Source organism: Myotis davidii, unplaced genomic scaffold (genome assembly GCF_000327345.1).
Source record: "Myotis davidii unplaced genomic scaffold, ASM32734v1 scaffold159, whole genome shotgun sequence".
Taxonomy (NCBI): domain Eukaryota; kingdom Metazoa; phylum Chordata; class Mammalia; order Chiroptera; family Vespertilionidae; genus Myotis; species Myotis davidii.
Window position 1 is genome coordinate 860,445 of NW_006291231.1, and position 10,139 is coordinate 870,583.

Sequence of the window (10,139 nt, forward strand, 5' to 3'; positions counted from 1 at the left end):
AGGCTTTTATTCATCATTTAGGTATGTAGTTAACTAAAAATTACTTCCATATTAGAACTTTCCTTGTCCCTGTACTCCAAATTAGATGCCCTCTTTAGTCTTTCATAGCACTTTGTAACATTTCTTCCTAGTACATATAACAATATTTAATTTTGTTTTCTGTGTTTAAATCTTTTCCACAAGACAATGGGCTTCACGTAGTCAAGAATCACCAGTGTCCTCATCTATAAAACGAACTTTTAAAATCTGCTAATTTTCCCTGCTCTGAAATTCAGTAATATCTTAGAAATTGACCATTTTTGTCTTGATTATGAAACCAGTGACAAAATCTACCCTGAGTAGAACCCAGAATGAAATATGGCCCTGGGGTTTTTTTGTGTGTGTGGTTTTGGGGTTTTTGTTTGCTTGTTTGTTTGTTTGTTGTTTTGTCATTAAAGAGCTAGTTGATAAGATACCTTACAAAATGCTTGAATTTGTACTTTTGGCCCCTGTTCATGGCATGAGCATTTTGGATTGTGAGTCTGACATCTTAGAGAATTAGAATTGTAACTTTAGAGATAAACTAAAACACATTCCGTTTGGCCAGTTTACATTTAAATTGAGACAAGTGAAAACCTTTCTGAATGTTTTAATGTTCTATTTTTGTTTCTGAACTTTTTTGCTATGTTTTCTTGGCATGAAGATCTGGACGAATGTTCTAATGGAACCCACCAGTGCAGCATCAATGCTCAGTGTGTGAATACTCCCGGCTCCTACCGATGTGCCTGCTCTGAAGGGTTCACTGGAGATGGCTTTACCTGCTCAGGTAGGTGAGAGTCCTGCTGTGTGTTCTGGCATGACGTTCTGGAACACTCTACATGCTTTCTTTATTTGAAGAAAACTAGTTAAAGGAGGCTGAAATCCCTACCTCTGTTTCAAAACGTACAGGTTACTAGGTATCTTTCTCTTGCATTAAACACAAACCTGGAAAAAAATTTCTAAAACATTTTTGGAAGATTTAAAATAATGACATTTAGTAATCTTCTTTATTGCTAATGACTATCATTTTCTCTTGCTTATTTATTAACACATTGGCCAAAATGCAGGCTGTGTCTGAATCAGACCCCCTGAATTCAGATTTTGCCTGTGCTGCTTACTGGCTGTATACTAGAAGCCTTTGAAATGGACATAGTGATAGTAATGAAACCATTTATTTTGTTATTTTTTTTATCACTAAATGAATGACATGTGGGAAAACTATTCAGCATCTTCAGATATGATATATGACCTACCCAAACATTGCTATTTAATGTGTTTATCAAAATCTTACCTTATCTCATGGTTTTGAAAAAACTTAATGAAATAAAGCACATAAAGGACTTAGAAAAACGCATCATACAAGTTTAATAAATGTTAGCTGCTACTTAGCTGCTATTCATTCCATATTCCTTGAGGATAAACATCTACTCATTATATTCATTTTTAAAGTTATATCATTTTTCTGGACATAAAGTACGATGCTTTTGTTTTTAAGATAAGTCTTTGTCAGTTGAATTTCAGTATACACCTCGAACCCATAACTATGCAGATTCATCATTTTCAAATGCCTTTTTAAGAAAACATGTCTATTCAATTTTAAAGCACTATTACTTTTAAACCTTGGCTATTTCATCTCTCTTAGAATTTCTCTGCACCATGATGTGAAGGAAGGGGCATCGCTTGGTGTCAGATACAACTGTACTTAGATCCTGGCTCAGCCACAGATTAACTCGCTGGGGCTTCCACAGCTCAGTTGGCTGCTCTTGGCTTTGGTGCTTCTTCTAAACTTCACATGATTGGTGAACTAAATAAAAAAATTCATATCAGGCAACTAGCACACTACCTGGCGAATATTGGCCCTCAATAAATATTGGTTTCTGTTATCCTCCCTTTTTCCCATTCAATGGAATTAATAAGTTATCCTTTAGGTCTGTGAATAATGTCCATTTTCATAATTAACATAGAAATATTTTGATATGATTGTAATAATAGGAAAAAGCCTTTCCGAATTCTTATAGTCTCTAATTTGCTTAAAAATGCTTAAACTAGTGAAAGAATTAGTTATTTCTTCTAACACTATAATGTTTTCAAGTGAATTAACACCATTTTAACACCAATGGTCTTTGTCCTATCTAAATGATGTTGGTATAATACCGATGCAAGAAATTGGCATTAAATAGAACTAAGACAAATGTGAGAGACACCTGCATTCCTCCTGTTAGTCATGTTAGAATTTAATGTTCGGGTGTAGGTTAAATAGCTCCACTATCAAGTTGTATACCCTTATTTAGGTAAATATGATTAATTGTTGCTTCATGTTAATGAGCACTCACTCAAGCCAGTGAAATTGATTTATTATAGAACAAGGGGAAAGTGTGTCATGAAGTTTGGGACTTAACGGAGATGTCATTTGCTTACCCCCCAGATGTTGACGAGTGTGCAGAAAACATAAATCTCTGTGAGAATGGACAGTGCCTCAACGTTCCGGGTGCATATCGCTGCGAGTGCGAGATGGGCTTCACTCCAGCCTCAGACAGCAGATCCTGCCAAGGTGGGTCACCAGGATTCCAACTCATTTCCAATCTGGATAAACTACACCAAATGAAGCCACAAAAAGGGCTGGAATGGGCTTCACCTGGAAACAGAATACACAGCACATGCTACACATAAAAAAGTCATTCGTTTAAGCATGGATTATTTTGCCGAATGAATAATGAGGAAGGCAGCTTTCATCTCTTATGAAGTTTTCCTGGGCATGAGCCAATATTTGGAAGTTTGGCTCATTCTTTTTTTTTTTTTACCATTTCTTTTTTTATCACTAAATGAATGACATGTGGAAAAACTATTCAGTTTTTAAAATAGGATATGCTATCTACCCCAATCACTGCTACTTAATATGTTTATCAAAATCTCAGTAGCCCATTTTGGGCATTTGCCTTCGTGTTTCAGTCTGCTGTCTGCGTGGCTGGGACTGGAAGTCCTCCTCGGGACTCAATGAGGACAGTACTTTGCCTAATAGCAATGTCTCCTTCCTTTCAGTGATGATGACATCATCCCCCTTTCCTAGAAATGGGACTTTGTGACTAGTATCATATCTTTCCAAGAAAAAGAATTTGGATTTCCTTTTAAATTGGAGACTCAGTTCGCATTACATATCTTTTGAGCCATCATTGTGTTTATAAGGAGTTCATCGAAATGTAAATAAAGGAAAAAGATTGAAAACAATTCACATAAACAATAAGGCTTGAACAAAATTAGTGATTCATAGAAAACCTTTAAAAAATAACTCAGGCTGACTGCTGCTAAGCAAAGATTATAAAATGAAACCAGATTACAGGCTCTTCTTCCTACACTAGTGTCTAATCAAATGAACAGAAATAGTAAATAGCAGTACTCACACACACTTCACCAGCAGCAATCCAACAAGACCAAATTATACAATCCAGGTTGACTTGAAGTCGGGCCTGACTGACCCACTTACAGAAGTGGCACTGTAAAAAGTGTGTCTAAAAGATCATGGAATTTTTCATAAATATCCACCAATTTTGAGAGACTCTGATAAGAGGATGAACAGTGGGCCTTGGGGAAGGTGATATTAGAAATTGAAAGCGTCCATTCTCTGCACTGAGCCGCTAGATTGGGCAGCGTCTAATCCACTTTACACAAGGCAACTGTACAGTGAGCTTCGTCCCCCCCACCCCCTAACCCCCAGTCCTGGTTTCCTCTAAGCACTGAATCCAGTCAGTAGAAAATGTGAGTCAGTATGGTTATGGAATTACATGATTTATTACCCATGTCAGTTTGACAAGAATTAGTGGGAAAAGGAACAAGTAAGCAGTAGCCAGATATTTCTGCCAACATAAAATTTCAAAATTAATTCTTTATACGTAACACGGACTTTCCTCTTCATAATTTTGTTCCTTTATCTATGGTATAGAACATTCCAGAGCTTCTCCCAGACCTCTCCCAAGTTGATGCTCTTTCTATTTACTGTACTTTTTTCACATGTTGATTTTCTCATATGTCATTACCACCAAGAGAAATCCCAGTTGCCAGGGTAACTGAGAGTGGCACACCTATAGTTCACCTTCAGTTAAACACTGCTCCATTTAACTAAATGCCAACTTTTGAAATCCTAAAAATGTACTTTCATGATTGTGCCTGTTTCTCCTTGTATTTGTCTTCTCTTTTCCTATAAAATCTGGCTCATCCAGTTTTTACTGAATGTACTAATTTAATTCCTTGATGTCTTTCCATCTTACAAATAAATGCCCCTCTGAATTGACCCTCTGATCAACATGATCCACTCAGCATCTATTTTTTCACCACAAATTCTCAGCATTTCTAGAGTCTAAAAAATTGCTGGGTTGAGCATTTTCCAGTATTTCTTAACAAAATGTGAGAGTACAAAACCTGGAGGAACCTTCTAAGGGACATGTTAGGATAACTTCAGATGGACTAAACCTAGACACAGGCTATCCTATATAATAAAAGGCTACAATATGCAAATCAACCAGACAGCGGAATGACCAGTTGCTATAACACACACTGACCACTAGGGGGCAGATGCTCAATGAAGGAGCTGCCCCCTGGTGGTCAGTGCACTCCCACAGGGGGAGTGCCACTCAGCCAGAAGCCAATCTCACAGCTGGTGAGCGCAGTGGCGGTGGTGGGAGCCTCTCCTGCCTCTGCAGCAGCACTAAGGACTGTGAGAGGGCACAGGCCAGGCTGAGCAACGCCCCCTGCCCGAGTGCATAAATTTTGTGCACCGGGCCTCTAGTTTAATATAATATCTAAAGAGAGCGTACACTGTAGCTCTTCCCATCCACGTTTCCCTGATCCCCACTTTATGAAACTGTTATGAAAAGTGAGGCTATAGAATAGAAGCTTTAATGAAATTCATACCCCAAGATGTCTTCCAGGTAAAGAAAGGAAAATGTCAAGAAGCTCTATCTGAACTGTATCAGGGTATATAAAAACTCTTGAAAGAGCTGACCAAGCAATTTATACACAGACTGAAAGAAAACAGTGGTACCTGTTTAGGCATCCTATGGAATCAACAACAACAACAACAACAACAACAAAAAGAACATTCAGAAAGCAGATAAAGAACCAACCCAGAGCAGAAAAATACTGTTCAAGGGACAAAAACAAATTTCCCATAGGTACTTTGTGCCATGATAGTTGACCTTAATAAGATAAAATTGAACAAGTTCGAAGAGATTATAAAAACAAAAAAAGGACAAAAAACAAAGAGGGAGATTGCAGTGTCACGGGAAATAAAGTATGGGGACCAATACAGCAAATTTATAGAACTAATAGAAACAGCAAAGAACAGTAGAGAGAGATGACATTGTAACTACTAACATATGGAATAAACTTGAGATAATAGCAGTGAATAGGAAAGAAAGAAATTAACACTATTAGAAAAAAGACAAAGACCATTAACAGAAGTATAATTGATGTTTCAGAAGTCAAACACCCCAAAAAATTGAATAGAAAGAAAGTACTAACCAGTTTCCTGAAATAGAACAAAGAACTGAATGTACAGGAAAGGGTAAACCATTAGACAAAGATTTAGCCTTATTATTTTTGTTGACTTATGTCATAGTGAAGAATTGTTCAGACACTGATAAAAAAGGCAAGTCATGAACAAAACAGAAACATTCAATATTAAAAGAAACTAGAACACTGTGCCCACAAAGTTCTGAGAGCACATGTGACTCAAGAATATTATACCTCACAGCAGGGGTGGCTCAGTGGTTGAGTGTTGACCCGTGAACCAATAGGTTACTGGTTTGATTCTAGGTCAGGGCACATGCCCAGGTTGTGGGCTCAGTCCCCAGTAAGGGATGTGCAGAAGACAGTCAGTAGATGTTTCTCTCTCATTTATATAATGTTTATATTTCTCTATCCCTCTCTCTCCCACATTCTCTAAAAAAAAACAATAAAACATTTTTTAAAATAATATCATACTTCAGCAATTAATTTCATAGTTAATTAGTTAATTATAAAGACAACAGGTATATTCTTTTACATATGAAATAATTGAGGAAGAAAACACCAGTGGGCTCTCCATTCTTAGGGCAAAAAAAGAGCAAAAACTTAGCAATGAAACAGAGCCAATTAAGAATAAATGGAGAAGATGCAGTTAAAATATTACTTTAAGTAGAGAATCAGTGCGAATATACTGTAGAGATAGTGGTAAGTGCCATAAACATTTAAAAGGTGAAGGTAGTTAAAGAAAAAAAAAATAAAAAAATAAAAAATAAAAGGTGAAGGTAGCCCTGGTCAGTGTGGCTCATTGGTTGGGTGCTGTACAGTGCGTTAAAGGGTTGCCTGTTAGATTCCTGGCCTGGGCACATGCCCAGGTTGCAGGCTCAGTCACCAGCCTTCCCCTCTGAAATCCACAAAAATATATTTAGAATAAAAATACTATTAAAAATAAAGAAAAAAAAAATAAAAAAATAAAAAATAAAAGGTGAAGGTAGCCCTGGTCAGTGTGGCTCATTGGTTGGGTGCTGTACAGTGCGTTAAAGGGTTGCCTGTTAGATTCCTGGCCTGGGCACATGCCCAGGTTGCAGGCTCAGTCACCAGTAGGGGGCATGGCTGATTGATGGTTCTCTCTCTCCCTCACTTTTCTTCTCTAAAATTCAATATAAAATCTTTTTTTAAGTTAAAATAATATAAATAACAAAAATAAGATGGAAGCATGTATGAATGTGAGTTTTCCTATCATTCGTTGTATAGTATTCCTTAATACTGTCTAAAGATTATGTTTGAATTTTAACATAAAGCCAAAAGATGATAATTTTTTTGTGTTTTGCATCAATTCTTAACATTAGAAAGTATTTTAGAAACTGTTGAGGTAAAGAAAAATTGATCTGATGCATACAAATGGTTTCGGCTTCATTCTCTGAATATGCATAGAGAAATATTTGGAATGATGTTTATCAATTACAGTTTCTTCTGGATGGAAGCATTTTGAAGTGATTTTGGTTTTGCTATTTTTCTGTATTGTTGCCTGTCTTCCGTTTGATATCAATACTTTTCTGTATAATTTGAATTTCTGAGCAATTTTATAAAAACAAGACAGTAATCTCTTTAAAACCTATTTTACACCACTATTACATTATTTAAATGGAAGTTCTTTTTAACACAAGAAGTTTTTAAAAGTGAAATGCATACTCAGAGGGCTGATAACACAATTCCATGTTCAGTTATAGATCAACACAATACAGTGATAAACTAGCTTAATGAGTCTTTATTCATTTATATAAAGAGAATAATTTTGTTTATTGCAGCAACACCTTTAAATATCAGCTGAAATTTTAAAAACAATTTGAACTTAAATCTAAGTTAGTTGAAACTCATTATTTTAATATTAATTATGATATTTTAATTGACCAGAGTCCTTTTTTGAGTAAAGACAGCACTTTAGGATAATTTGCATGGTCCAGCCTAAAATGACATGCCTAGTCTGCATTCTCAGAATATGAGGTAATTTGTGTATGAAATGTTCACCCTCTTCCTATATGAATATAAATTATTTCTGCAGCTGTACACACACACACACACACACACACACACACACACACACACGTGCCTTCATTTTAATATGAATGAGGAGTGATTTTTTTTATTTATTGACTGAGTTAAAGCCTCATGGAAGAGTTTCATAAACTGAATTTCTGGCTTCAGTAGAGCTATTTTAATGAAATTTGTAGGAATGTGGGGCAAGGGGTGATTTTATTTCATGCTTTTAGGAAAAAAATTATTTCCCTTTTTAAACTGACATTATAACAGATCAGATTATAGAATAAAAATTTTTAAAAATTAAACTTAAGTAATGTTAATGAGATCTTTAATATATAAAATAAGGTATATTTTATATGTTGTAGGCATTTTAAAAACATCTTTTTGCACTAAATTATAAGAATCTTTGAATTTGTTTTTATCCTTAATTTTCTTTTTTTTCATCTTTTATAATTTTATTGGTCTTTATTTTTAATTTTCACAGCCTTGTTCCTTTCACATGTTCATATTTAATTTTTGTATTTTTATGCCTTTGGAGAATTCTTTTTTTTAAGTATATTATAACCCAAGACAGTTAAAATACTGTCAATAAAATAAAATAATGTTTTTTTTTATATTTGTTCTTAGAGAAGTATTAGTTGCTTGCCATCTATTTATTTATCTTTTACTGCATAAGAATATCTGAGGAGATAGAAAAATTCATTAATTTTTTACATTAAAATATTTAAAATGCCCTTGTAAACAAGAAATGACTATTTTTTTAAAATTTTCAGATATTGATGAATGCTCCTTCCAAAATATCTGTGTCTTTGGAACATGTAATAATTTGCCTGGAATGTTTCATTGTATCTGCGATGATGGGTATGAATTGGACAGAACAGGCGGGAATTGTACAGGTATGGTTTGCAAAGGGTTTGATTGTGTTCTTACTAGATGAAATGAATATTTTGTGGTAGTTTTAAAAATTCCTCAGATTTCTACTTAGCTAAACTACTCCTTGAGTTATACATTTTTTTGAAACCAAAAATTGCATTGTGATTCATTTATTTTTAAATGGAATTCATCCATTTTTATATAAACAACCTAATATTAAATTTCTAACATGGAACTAAGAAATAATATCTTGTATATTTTCTTTGTACGTGTGTGTGTATAAAATTTTAGTTAAGTGAATAGTGACAATTTTTTTCCTCATCAAAATTCTAACATGTAATTCTTACTTACCTATTAAGGACAGTAAATGACATTATCATAAATACCATGTGATTGATCTATGGAAACCATTTTAGGTGTACTATATACAAGGATTTAATCTTTATTTTATTATGCTGAGGTCTTTATAATGATCTATACAAAAAAATCCACCAAATTTTTTGGAGCAGCAGTATGCATAGAGAAAGTAAAGATCTTAACATGGGCATTTTAAATGTTTTCCTAGATATTGATGAATGTGCAGATCCCATAAATTGTGTAAATGGCCTGTGTGTCAACACACCTGGTCGTTATGAGTGTAACTGCCCACCTGATTTCCAGCTGAACCCTACTGGTGTGGGTTGTGTTGGTAAGTAAAAGCTATCTGAAACAAATAGAATTATTTAGAGCTGAATATTCAAACTCTCTTGGCAATGAACTGTGGTGAGTACTTGCTACAATTAATTTGCAAACAAAAGTTATTTTCCTTAAGGAAGTCTAGATTATCAAATCATATGGCCATTGTTATCATATTTATCTGCCAAGACATATTTAGAAACAAATTTTCAAGGTATCTGCACCAACTTCCTCCTCTCACAGACTTGGGAACCAGAGCTTGCAAATGGCAGAGCTGAGGCCCAGTCCTAAACTGCTGGGCGCCCTGTTCCAGTGCATTGGCCAGAACAGCTCAAAGTGGTAGAACTAATGGATTACTACATTTATCTCTCCTATGAGCAGGGTCATGTAAGGGTGTAATAAGTGAATGATGAGAGGAGAGGAATGGGAGAACTGGATTTCTTGAGCCAAACCATTGGAGTGAAGCAAGTTGGGAGATTGGGGAGAAGCAAAGAAGGCAGTAACAATGGTTAAGAATCTGTCTTCAATGTTCCTGACGTCTCTGATCTTTATAAAATAACTAGAGGCCTGGTGTACGAAATTCGTGCACTGGGGGGTGGGGTTCCCTCAGCCCAGCCTGCCCCTCTCACAGTCCGGGAGCCCGCAGTGGATGTCCTACTGACGGCCACAGTCTGGCAGCAGAGGCTCGGAACAGGCATCCTGTGTGTGTGTGTGTGTGTGTGTCCCCACTGGGAGCCTGCCTCCAGCTGTGTAGGAGGCTCAGCTGTCTGCTAGGGCCTGCCCCAAGCCGCGCCATGTAGGCTCGAAACAGTTGCTGTGTTTGTGTGTGTGTGTGTGTGTGTGTTGTTTTGTTTTTATCAGTTATGGTTTTCTTTCATGTTTTTACTTCTCAAATCTGTAGGTACTGATTAACTCTCAGTGAATGAAAAGTGATCACTGCATAAGAAAATTAGATTGAGATGCATATCATAACCTGATTATTTAAAAGTGGGATTGTTATATTTAATATATAGAAAAATATACTTAAATATTTTTCT

General features: G+C 35.6%; 1 protein-coding gene across 1 annotated transcript in view; it reads left to right on the top strand.

The window, feature by feature from the left end:
* Nucleotides 1-10,139, top strand: part of FBN2 (fibrillin 2) — a 248,313-nt gene that overhangs the window by 183,992 nt on the left and 54,182 nt on the right. The window contains exons 33-36 of the mRNA XM_006764368.2: nt 683-805; nt 2,444-2,569; nt 8,328-8,450; nt 8,993-9,115. Of these exons, the coding sequence (XP_006764431.1) occupies nt 683-805; nt 2,444-2,569; nt 8,328-8,450; nt 8,993-9,115 (495 nt within the window). The remainder of the gene's footprint in view (nt 1-682; nt 806-2,443; nt 2,570-8,327; nt 8,451-8,992; nt 9,116-10,139) is intronic.